This window comes from Barbus barbus, assembly GCF_936440315.1.
Source record: "Barbus barbus genome assembly, chromosome: 41".
NCBI classification, from domain to species: domain Eukaryota; kingdom Metazoa; phylum Chordata; class Actinopteri; order Cypriniformes; family Cyprinidae; genus Barbus; species Barbus barbus.
Window position 1 is genome coordinate 23,248,062 of NC_136719.1, and position 12,493 is coordinate 23,260,554.

At 35.2% G+C, this 12,493-nt stretch overlaps 1 protein-coding gene across 1 annotated transcript in view; it reads right to left on the reverse strand.

Annotated features, from left to right (window-relative positions):
- The window catches only part of LOC306860339 (putative phospholipid-transporting ATPase IIA), a 62,828-nt gene that overhangs the window by 42,705 nt on the left and 7,630 nt on the right, over window positions 1-12,493 (reverse strand). The window contains exons 5-11 of the mRNA XM_079401988.1: window positions 9,147-9,205; window positions 5,160-5,211; window positions 2,865-2,959; window positions 2,427-2,507; window positions 2,254-2,329; window positions 1,243-1,319; window positions 984-1,144 (exon numbers count right to left, since the gene is read on the reverse strand). Coding sequence (XP_079258114.1) covers window positions 984-1,144; window positions 1,243-1,319; window positions 2,254-2,329; window positions 2,427-2,507; window positions 2,865-2,959; window positions 5,160-5,211; window positions 9,147-9,205 — 601 coding nt within the window. The remainder of the gene's footprint in view (window positions 1-983; window positions 1,145-1,242; window positions 1,320-2,253; window positions 2,330-2,426; window positions 2,508-2,864; window positions 2,960-5,159; window positions 5,212-9,146; window positions 9,206-12,493) is intronic.

Genomic DNA, 12,493 nt, shown 5'->3' on the forward strand with positions numbered 1-12,493 from the left:
GATGCAGATGTACATTTGACAATACCATTGTGAAAACTGTAACAGCCTCATCTTTTATACATAACCAAAAGTACAGCACCTCATTAACATGGTAAAAAAGTAGCCTAACTTTGGTTTCTATGGTGTTTACATTGAAAAACAGTAGCCTAAAGACATTCAGTCAATTACAAATCCACATCAACTGATAGAATAATTAACAAAATAATGTAATTATATTCCATTACTCCTTTAACATATTTAGTATATTAATAATATAAAAATACCCTACTTTTCTGCCACCTTACCATTGTTACCGTTAGTGTTACTACAGTAAAACTATGGTAATGTGGGTGATCTGTGGATTGAAACGTCTTCTAACTGGATCGTTGTTGCACTGTTTCTGCTGCTTTCTGCATCAGTGTTGATGAGAATAACAACTCAGATTTATTTGGCTTTAAACTAGTTTAAATTAAAGAGACGTGATTTGTTCTGGAGAACTTTTCTTACTGGATTTCACAGCGTTGTTTAGCGCGTCATCGTGACTGGTCACTGTAATAAACGCATACGCTCTAAGCTCGCGCTGTTTTCTTTTGAGGCGAGCGGATAAAAGGTCTGTGTGGCGCGCAGTTCAAACGAGTACTGTTATTTTGTTCTGCTTTTGACACGCTTGGCGTTTAACATATCTATCATGCACAACAGAGTGACAACGACTATTAGACAAAATGTCTTTTATCCGGTGTGTTTGAGTTTGTTAAACCTCGCGCTGCAGACACCTCTTAAGCACACAGAATAATGCAAGTGGGCATTTTTAATTGTTTATTTATTTTTGAAATCGCGGCATGGAACGGTTATGTAACCGTGGCATTCATATTTGTAATCGCGATTAGAAATTCTATTAATTGTGCAGCCCTACTGGACATTCAGCATGAGAGATATCAAAGTATGATCTTAAAATTATCGACAGCTGTTGACTTTACCAACATATAGAGGAGAATAACTCCTACCTGATGGGGACAATGTTGGAGAAGAGCAGAAGGAAGCGGAAGATCTGGAGATACCAGCGTCCAGCGAAGTGCTGCAGAGCCACCATGACCAGAGACACCACCACCAGAGCACCAAACAGGATCTTAGTCAGACAGTTCACTTCCAGGTCAAACAGGCCAATCTGCAAAAGCACATCACATACAGTAGGAGTGCGACACAGATTTAAACGTTTTGGACTTTGATCTAAATTTGTTGACTTTAGGATACTACTGATTTTACCTTGTGTCTTGGGTTGGAGGTGTTCATTACACTGCGCAGCTCTTTACCGGTGTAAATCACCACCCCAACCACTGTGCCTTGGATTAGAGAACAAAACATTTATGAGGAATATCTAACAAACTTCAGTGGTCTAACAAGGAATGGTGTTGTTTTCCACATTATAAGATGGCTGAGAAGCATTAAGCCTCTTTGAGTCTGACCAGGATTTTGCAGGACTTTTTGTTTATTTTTGCAGCCAAAAATAGCTGAATTTGCCTCACTAATAATCATGACGTACTTATGCAATTAGTGTCAGTAAAAATACAAGTGTAAATAATTTTGTGCGTAATCTCTGAAATTGTGGTTCTGGTGCCTCATTGCATCTACTAGCAAGCAAAAAAAATAAAAAATGATATCTTTATATATATAAAGCAACTGCGTGATGCTATCATGTCAATATGGACCAAAATCTCAGAGGAATGTTTCCAACACCTTGTTGAATCTACGTCACGAAGAATTAAGGCAGTTCTGAAGGCAAAAGGGGGTCCAACCCGGTACTAGCAAGGTGTACCTAATAAAGTGGCCAGTGAGTGTATATATACACTTATAATTCTGCTTTGCTGAAAACAATGTTCCTGATTATATGCTTTACATTTTCAATGTTATAAATGATTACTTCATGTTTTACAATTTCAAAATTCTATCATTGCTTATTGTTTGTAATATCCTTTTTTGTAGTATTATCAGTGATTGCATTCACTTGAAATATAAAAAAATTGCATGTCCAGTAAACAATGCACTTATTTGGTGAAACTGGTGAAATCAGGCATTACTGCAACAAAAAAACCCTACTATATTCATTTTTACATTTAGTAGTTTAATAGCATCATTAAACTAATCAAATAAGACAGTAATGCAAGCTTCTGCGAACAATGCATAGTTCACTTGGGTTTCCATTAAAATCTGTGATTGATATATATTATTAATTATTAATATTTTTCCGTTTGCAAGACATGTTTTTCTGTTGTTTACCAGAAGCAATGACAGTGCTCGCCCAGAGAGTGTTCTCAATGCTCAGACTTTCATTAACTGGAGGGTCTCCATCTTCCTGTCAGATGCAAAACAAAAAGCAAGTCACGCAATGAGGGTTTTGTCAGTTCTCAAACAACACATCTCTTCTGACGAGCGATGAGATGTGCACTCACTCTAGTGAAGGTACCGATGAAGTTATGGATGTCAATGTTCGGCTCTTCAGCATAAACAAACGACCTGATCTGTAGTAGATCCTGAGGAAATGTAGAAAACAACTTCTTTACGCCATTTATGACAACATGAAATAGCATTCAAAATGAATTTAACTTCCATGATTAACCTCCACAATAACACCAGCAATAAACTGTAATGATGAAAATTAAGGCTTTAATGGATAATATTTATAGTCAACAATTCTTAATCTCAGGTTCTGCAATTTCTTTCATTCAAGGTAATGCTTTTTGTGAATAAATACTCAAAATGTGTGAATGTGGTACTTTCCGTCCTACACTATGACTGTTTACATAATTGCAATATTGTATATTACATTATATTCACTCCAATGCTCTTTTATGACTTTTAATAACAAACGAATCACGGACTAAACTCACAGCAGCTGTAGGGAGTCTCTGTGTACAGGCCACAGGGAGGCGCAGTTTCCAATCAGTTTCTCCATCCAACTGATCAGTCCTCAGAAAACAGGAGCCTTTATGATGAAAAACAGGGGGTAAAAAAAAAATGTCTAAACATATATCTAAATATTTTAGGAAATAAAAAAGTCAGTTTGATATCCCTAATCATTGTTTCTGGAAACATTTTATTATAATGTCTTTCTGGTGAACTCTAGAGGGCAGTGTGACTCAAAAAGACATGTTTCTGTTTTACCGAATAGCTTATTTAGTACCTTTACCCACCGCATGCACTGTCTAAACTGATCAACTGCGTCCGCCAGCCAAACTGAACTGCTAGTCATGCAAACAACTCCAGTAAGCCTAAAGCTAGTGCTGCCATTAGAGCGTGTCACCCACCCAGCCCCCACTCATTTAAAGATATGTAGCTCTGCCATTCAACCCTGGACTCTTAATAATTGCCTAATGGTGTCCATCTGCGGGGCAGATAACAATGCTTCTCTTCCCGTAACACTAACACATCAAGCACTACTGGCAACTTCCACCCCCCAAAAAGGAAATCTCAGCCAGGCAGAATTCCAGCATTGAAAAAAAAGTTCATAGGATCTATTTAGACCAATTAGAAGCTACCCATTTTTCCAAAACCTACAAAAATGGAGACTAAAAAGTTGTTTCACGAGAGTTTTTATCTTAGCAACAAAACTACACGTTAAAGCTTTACCCGATTTGCTTATTCAGATGAACCATTGTATTTGTTCCTGATGGCACTTTAAATTTGTTTGCTGTGTCTCATCTTTAAATTTTTTGCTACTTTGCATGCCTTGATTTTCCTTCTGGCTACGTTGAAATTTGAAAGACAAAAAGATTGTCATTGAAGATCTCATCAATCTCAACACAGGATCTACTGTAAGGTGACCAGATTTCTGAAACGACAACCAGGGATATTTCTAGCTCAAAAGTCAATTAATTAGAAAATAGGGGCAAATACACTAGTTTTGTGATCATGGTAAATGTAGTAAAGCGATGAAGTATGAAACAATTATATTTAGTCATCAGCACACTTATGTAATTACGTCTGTCGACAATGATGTCAAATTAAATTGGTAATAATTTTAATCATCCAAATAATTACTGCATGAATCTAACTGTAATCTATAAATGTAAGAAAAAGTCATTTTAAAAGCTATTGTTCATTTACATCTATTTTTATTACCACAAAAAAATAAATGATAATTATAGGGCCCTATGAAATCCGTTTTATTTCCAAATTCAGTTTTTTTCTATACTCTGTTTTAATGGTTAAATTAAATTGTATTAATCAAAAAGCCTGTCTAATTAATTGAGTTTATATATTTTTTTTTTTTTTTTTTTTTTCAGAAATACTGCACATTTACATTTTTCACCTAAATAAAATTCTGGTAAATAATATTTCTGGTAAATACTCCTTTAAAAAGTGTTTTTTTATTATAATTGTATTATTATTAGACTAGAACACGTGGATATGTTGTCATTCTTACACTATAATACTGAACTTTGATTTCAGTCAGATGGACACTTGCTTCTTGCACTTTACTTTTGCTTTAAAAAAGGATTTCATTTGGTTTAATAAAATATCCTTAAGTAAAATTGTAGATTTTTTGTGGGAAATTAATTGATAAATTAGTCGATAGATTAATCAAAATAAAAATAGTCGTTTGTGGCAGCCTTAATAAAGATGAAACTTGAAAACTGGTAAGTAATAACTATGAGGCTTTTTTACTATTTAAATAAAAATCAATATATAAATACTTAATTTATGTTAAGATAAAATAAAATTTTAGAAACTAGTAAGTAATAGCTATGGGTCCTTTTTTACTATATAAATATAAAACAATAGAAAAATATATCAATAAAGTATATAAATATAATAATGTATATAAAATAAAAGTTTGTTTGTGATTGTTTTGTTTAATAAATTAATATTTTTCCTAAAACTTAAAATAATGATGAAATGAAATTTACACATTGTATGCAATCATATAATGTTTTTTTAAACAAGCATGAACAGGACACTGGAAACTGGCACGTCTGGTTGCACTAATCTAAAGCAGTCAGTGTTTTAAAGAGAATTTCAAAAATCCCAATGCATGCCATCTTTCTGGGCAATTTCAGCGTAGATCATTAAATGTCTGAGGTTCAGGCTAATCCCTCCATCTACATCCAGTTGCCCTCACGGCCATGTTATTTCCCCTGCCCTTTTGTTTGGGAAATCTGGATGAATGACCGACAGATGTTTACCATTTCTTTCAGAGGTCCTTAGGAAGATCATGTCAGCAGGAACACGCTGATTCTATAAAGGGAGAGAGATAGGGATTGAAGGAGAAGAGAGAGAGAAAAACAAGGTAAAAGATAAAAAGTAAAGGCACAGACTCAAGCATGTCGTCAGCAGCAGTCACCTTGGTTTAGTTGTACGAGTTCAGTTTGGCTTTAATCTACTCAATTACCAGTATTCGGCTGGTTTTAAGAGTACGGCCCACAGCAAATCACTGGGTGGTGCCCCGTGGCAGCTCTGACCGCCCGTTCCACCCGGCCTGACCCTCGCTTCACTCCCAGCTCTGTTTGTAGTTATTAGAAGATGAATTCGCTACGCTATTAAACTCGGCAGATGTTTCAAAACATCGGACGGGACTTCGATATCTCAAACGTGGGCTACATTTTTAATCAATTAGGCTTTTACTATATGTAACCCATAACCCACATGCAAGCTCTAAATATTAAACCCAATTGGATTTTCCACAGATTAGAGTTAGAAGATCAAACATATTACATTGAAGGTGAAATACAACCAGAAAGCTGCTGACATAATTGATTTATCAAGTCTGAATAATTCAAATACCACAAAATCTGTGACAATTCACCCCCCAAAATTAAAAAGAAATATTATATTATATTGATATATTAAATTATATGCAATATGTTCACGACAATCAAGCATAATTTTCTCCTAATTTGTATTAGCATAATGAAACTATTTGTTTGATTTATGCATTTTATTGTAATATTTTATGTTAATGTAATACAGTAAACAAGTATTAACAGTATTAAAAGCAAAAGAAACCTAATTTGAAATAAATGTATAACAAAATAAATTCTAAAAATTTTAGAAAATCTTAGAATTTCGATATTTTAAAAAGTTGCAATATTAAAGTAATATATATTGTAATATAGTAAAAATACTGTATTAATAACAGTATAATAAGAGTAACCTAATTAAAAAAGATAAATTCCAAATGCTGAGATGTGTGTGTGTGTGTATCGATACACATATACATGCATACATACATATATCTATCTATCTATCTATCTTGGTATCTATCTATCTATCTATCTATCTATCTATCTTGGTATCTATCTATCTATCTATCTTGGTATCTATCTATCTATCTATCTATCTTGGTATCTATCTATCTATCTTGGTATCTATCTATCTGTCTATCTATCTTGGTGCAGTCCGATAGTAGGGCAGGACCAGAATATTCAATTATTTGTTCGGTGGGTTTGGCATTCGATTTTAAATTTTGACATTTGAATATTCATTTTATTTTATTTTTCGAACCCCTGGCATCCCCCGCGAAACGGTTCTCATTCGCGCTTGAATTTGAATCGCCCATGAATGTCATGATTCGGTTCATCTGGAAGAGAAGATAAAAATGCAGAAGACCTCAGCTGTGTGGGAGCACTTTAAATTGAGTGAGGACAAGACAACGGCAGGGTGCCAAATATGCGATTAGAAACTGGCCTACCACAGCTAGATCAAGTTTGAAAAATCACCTGAGTTCTGTAAGTAGCCTAGTATGCCTATAGTATACTGTTGGTGTAAAAAACCAGCTGCTTTTATCCGCCATGTTAATCATTAATTTTACAACATGACAAAAACGTGCACTAATTTTGCTTGGAAAATACTTATGAATACGGCAGTATTCATACGGAATATTTTAAAAGTGCAGGATTTAAATCTTTAGCAAGACTCAAGCTGACATAGGCAGAGTGAAAGACTGGATTTTTTCGATCAGGTAAGGTACAAGTGATTTCAAAACATTTCAGCCAGTTTATATCGTGTATGTTATTTATCTAGTATGCATTTGGTTGAGTTACACTGCAGTAAAGCGCTTCATTATAGTACTACGGTGATTATCTCTTCAGCGTGCAGAGCGAGCAGTACAAACAACAATTCAGAATATTAATAACTATGACTGGGACAGTCATATACATAACATTACAATAAGAACACTATTATAATAAAACGCTGTTAATCTTTAGAGTTTAGTTGTTTCTGCACGTTGAAGAACGCATCCACAAAAGGAGTTCATTCAGAGCCGTGCAGACACGTTCATGCATTTGGGGCATTTTGTGCAGATAGCCTTTAAGTCGTAATATTAACCTTATGTTGTATAAATAACAAAGCATATTCTATATGAGATAAATGAGTTAAATCCCGTTTATTAAAAACCTGATATCATATGCTTCATTCTACTTGTCATCTTCAGCGCGCACAGCTCAAAACAGAAATGCAGACTAGGCTACTGTCATATAGTTATGAGAGCACTATTGTAAAAATGATGTGAATTCTTACGGTTTTGCTGATGTTTAATGTTAACTGTCTTTTAATCTAAACATAAAACATTATTTTTTGTATCTGCGAGGCGTCTGTTACCCATTTTCCCTGTGTGTTAACGTCAGTATTCATGACTGTCTGATTTGACTCCTGGTAATGTATTTTTGCCCCGCCCCCAAACATATGATTCGACTATTAGTCGACTGTCGGCAAAGTTCAAAAATTCAGATTCGACAATGAAAATCCATAGTCCGGGACACCCCTTATATATATATATATATATATATTAGAGATGCACCGATGTATCGGCTATCAATCGGTATCGGCCGATAAAAGCAATTTATTTCATCAGTATTAATTATGATTTGAATTTTGTGAACGGGAGTTCCTCTTTTGCTGTGATATAAGCCGGGCTTCGGCCGCATTCACTTTCAAATTTGAATTCACGACCGTCACTTTTTACAAGAAAAGATAGTTGTCTGTTTTGCTTACATCTATTCACTGTTTAAAACTAAAACAAATTATTGAAATATGGATTCATTGTTATACTTAATTGAAAAGCACAACAACAATAAAACAGTAGGCTACAAACTAACTTATATAATGTAATTAACATAAACTAATAAGAGGAGGCATGGTATAGGCTACACCAGAACGTTTAAAATGTGCACCCACTTTTCATTACAATAATGCAAAAATTCGAAGAGTTTAATTTACGTAATTTTTTTAATATGTTGCATTAATGTAAAACTGTAAACAAAATAAAAAATGTTTTAAAAGCAATGGAAACCTCATTTGAAATATATGAATAACAAAATAAATTCTAGATGCAAAGAGACGTTAATGAGAATTTGGTGAGGAAAACAGTAAAATAATGCTCTAATGCATTTTCTTTAAGCAAAACTTGCAAATACTATTATGATAAAAAAAAAAAAAAAGTTTGGGGTGAAAAGAATGTGAGCTGGACATGTTTTCAGTAGATTCACACATGAGGCTGCCTAATAATAAAGGTTTTTACAGTGCTTTTTTAACAATACCAGATTGAGCGCAGCATGTGTGAGCCGTCTTTCTGTGTAAAATCAACATTTTTAAGAAAATTAGCCTGGTGGGTAATTGGAGACTGCGGACGCGTCTCAAATTTCATGTTCTCAGACTTCGCAGGGGGAAACCAACAGTGCAATTCCCTTACAATAGGCTTCAGTCTGCACGGCAAAGAGGCAACAGTTAAACAAAAGGCAACACTAAATACCAGAGTGGAATTAGGCAGGATTACTAATAACCAACCACTGGCCTCGGGTCACATGTTTCAGTCATTCAAAATGATTGACAGCTCTTTTCAGCATTAAAAGCTCATAGACCTTTTTGATCCACTGGTTACTTTAATAAATAAATAATTACAATCCAAATTTTCTATGTTGGAGTTTTAGCTCTATAACAAAACTAAGCTCTCGTGTGTGAAAACCTTACATTTTCATTTTGAAAATGCACATTCAATCTTCATTTTATATATAGGCTACATATAAAGCTTGTTATGTCTTACTGCCCCACTGAGGGGTCAAATTGCCCTAATCTCAGGGGAAGGTAAACAGCTAAAGCATTGAGAGGTATGAGATGCCATTTGTCAGAAGATCTCAATTCCTAACAATGAGTGAGCTGATTAGCAAACCAACCTTTTCAACAATGATAAGATCTCCAACTTGGATGCCACTACTTTTCACCTTCACGGTTCCTGCGGAGAGAGATAAAGAGAAAATCAGACTGATGCATTAAAAAAAAAGTGTGTAAATGGTAGCTGATGCATACAATGATTATTTTAAACATTTAAAAGCAATCTGTCTGAAAAAGCAATGCCTAAAATCTGAAAATCGTCAATTGATCTAGAGTTCCCACAATTTTTAGAGCAATTTCTAGCCAGTTGCATATTTCAGAGCAAAGAAAAAGTAAAAAAAAAAGATTATTTTCAGACAATATTCAATTGAAAACTGAGGTATGTACGCTCAGATCAATGAGGCCTACGATCAATCAGTTACAAAAATAAATACAAAACCTGTGTTCAATGAAAAGTTGACACAAAGACTGAATTTAAAATTTTGTAATAATTCAGCTTAATGAGAAATTGTAGGTCAGTCTTTTTTTTTTACAAGAAACGCCACAAGTGTAATACGATTGCAAAAAATAAAATGAATAAAAAGACAAAAATCTGAAAAAGCAGTGCCTAAAATCTAAAAACCTTCAATTGATTTAATTTCCACAACTTTTAGAGCAATTTCTAGCCGACTGCATATTTCAGATCAAAAACACAACTACAAAAGCTCATAATTTAAACAGAAATTCCCTGATATTTCCAGGTTTTCCGTGACTTTGAGAATTCTGTTCAATCCTCATACATTGTTCATTAGAAAAGGTTTACAATCCAACAAAAAACAAAAACTTGCATAATAGGAATCAATGTAATAATAATAAAAAAGCATCTGTCAGAGGTTTCACCAGTGGTCCTAAATCTGCTTATTTCATGATAAAACCTCCAGTGAAGACTTACATATTTAAGCCTTCTTTAAGTCCCCATTCAGATTGCTCGAAAGCTCTGAGTGCATATGAGATTTCCATTTGTTTTTAGACAATGCCCTCCTATGCGGCTTTACAAGAGTGCTGTGAGAACGATCTCTCATTCCATTGAAAATGCACAGCTAAAATTGTTTGGAAAAGGTCAGGGACCTTTAACCCCTGTGGAGACCTTTACCAATGCATATGTAAGACATTAGCACATATGTATATGTGCATTCTTTTTAGAATAAAAGAACACTTTTATTGCACTTAGGTCAGTACTGTTGCAGATTTGTTTTATACAAATGAACAATTAAATCAGTGTTGGTTAAATTGGGTTTTGATTAATTATTTCTTCAATTAAGCCTATATTTTATCCCCATCACCTACTCCACTGGTTTAAACCGATCCCCTACAGGTTGGTCACTTGGTATCTTCCCCTTAAATTTCGAACTTCCAGAAACCAGGAAAAACTGTGTTCAGCTCCGGAAGGTGTGATCTGCGACCATAAATCCCACACCCACCTTTAATGGTGTGAGTCTATTAAAAAAAACGAGTTGAGAGCCAGTTTAAATATGATGAACTTTGATGTTTTTCATCCCTGTTGGTCTGGGCAGGGCAATCAGAAGCCCTCCCATGTAGCCAGCAAATGCCACAGCTCCGTTCTATGAGCCTTATATGGAGGCCGTTACTGCCGAGCGCGCATACGCCGGGTTTATGAGAGAAGAGAGCCTGCCAGATCAAAGGAAGGCATGTGAAGGAAACGACAGGAGGTTCTCTTCGCTTTTTATTGTCAGACGCTTTTCATCCCCCGGTATATGATACAATTTACATCCCTACCTCAGTTTAAAGACAAACAGCAGTCTGTTTTATGGCTGATGCATCTGCATACTTTAGCAAGCCTCCATATGAATAAAAAATGCAGTGTAAAATTGTTGCTGATTTTTTTTTTCTATTTTATGGAAATTTTAACGACATAGCAATTACATGGAAGAAGTTTTCAAATGACTTCTTCTAACCCTTGTGTTGTGCTGAAAATCCTTTACCCAATTTGGTGCAAAATTACCACCAAATATTAGAATTTTTGTCAACTTGTTTTCTTTCAGTTAGCAGAGGATTTGTATTTATTTGTAGAACTGATTGATTGAAATGGAGTAAAAAACTAAAAGCATTATTTGTAGATAATTTTGGCAATATTCACTCAAAAATGCATATGCATAAGCTTAGATCAATGAGGCCTACCATCAACCAGTTCAAAAAAGAAATACAAAACCTTTGCTAAATGAAAGAAAATAAGTTTACAAAAAGATTTAATAATAATACAGTCAACAAGAAATTTATAATCAAGTATTTGTAGGCCGGTCACTCCCACAGACTGCTGGCTAAACGTCTGATGCATATGGCACACAAAAGTGGAAACACTTCAGGAGTGTCGAAGTCGTCATCGGATTGGTTGAATTATACAGGATTTCCGGGAGACGTGTATGTCGCGTTCTTTAACGTTCCGCCTGGAAACAAAAATACCGTGACGGCAAACCCCCTCACGAAAGAAGAAAGCCGTCGTGTTTACAACTGATGACGACGAGCGCTTATCAGGATCAAATAAACACTGGATTTTCCAAAGTATGCAAAATATTTCAAGTTCGCGGCATAGAATCTTTAAAATACGTCTGAGAGTTTTACACGCCGGTCTGTTATTGTGGTGACATTTCCACATCAGTCTGAAGGTCATTTTTGACCAGGAATGCAACATGTTTATCAAAAAAAATTAAAATAACTAAATAATAATAATAACGTAACAGTTGGGATCACTAATAGTTACACCCCCAACATTTGCATATGCCCACCCATGTTCTAGGCCAGCCGAACCTGAACAGCCGAATCATCAGAAGTTCTGCAGGTATTGTGAAGAAAAAAGCGAAAATGGCAGATCATGGAAATAAATGTTATGTTCCAGGCTGTGCAGGGGATGTGAAGTGCAGGGATGGGTTGGTGTCTGTATTCAGAAAGGCACGGAAAGCAAATAACGCTTTCTAATAAAATAACGCGAGGCACTAAATGGACATGGTTAGCTTCTTGCTAGCTGTAGTCTGTTACATTACAGTACAAAAGATTTCCCTTACCACATAAACAGAGTAAGGAGAGATGACTGAGGATGATGGCGAATGATTTACAGATCCTGAGCACCACTGACAAGCATCTGATCTTGTAAAATGTGTGGTAAGTACTGGCGCTCCATAGTATAAACAGAGTTTGTGCGATCGCGAATCTCGAAAGTGAAAGTATAAAGCGATCGTGCATTTCAAAGCACTTTCAGTGCCCAGCATATTAATAGCGGCTCCCTGATGCCCGCATTTTATTTCCAGTATAATAACCCAACGATATAACTGCGAGAGAAAGTATTGAAATATATATTTTCCTCCCTGTGTTTCCTTCCTGTGAGCTACTGAAATGAGCCGCACTGTGAAACAGC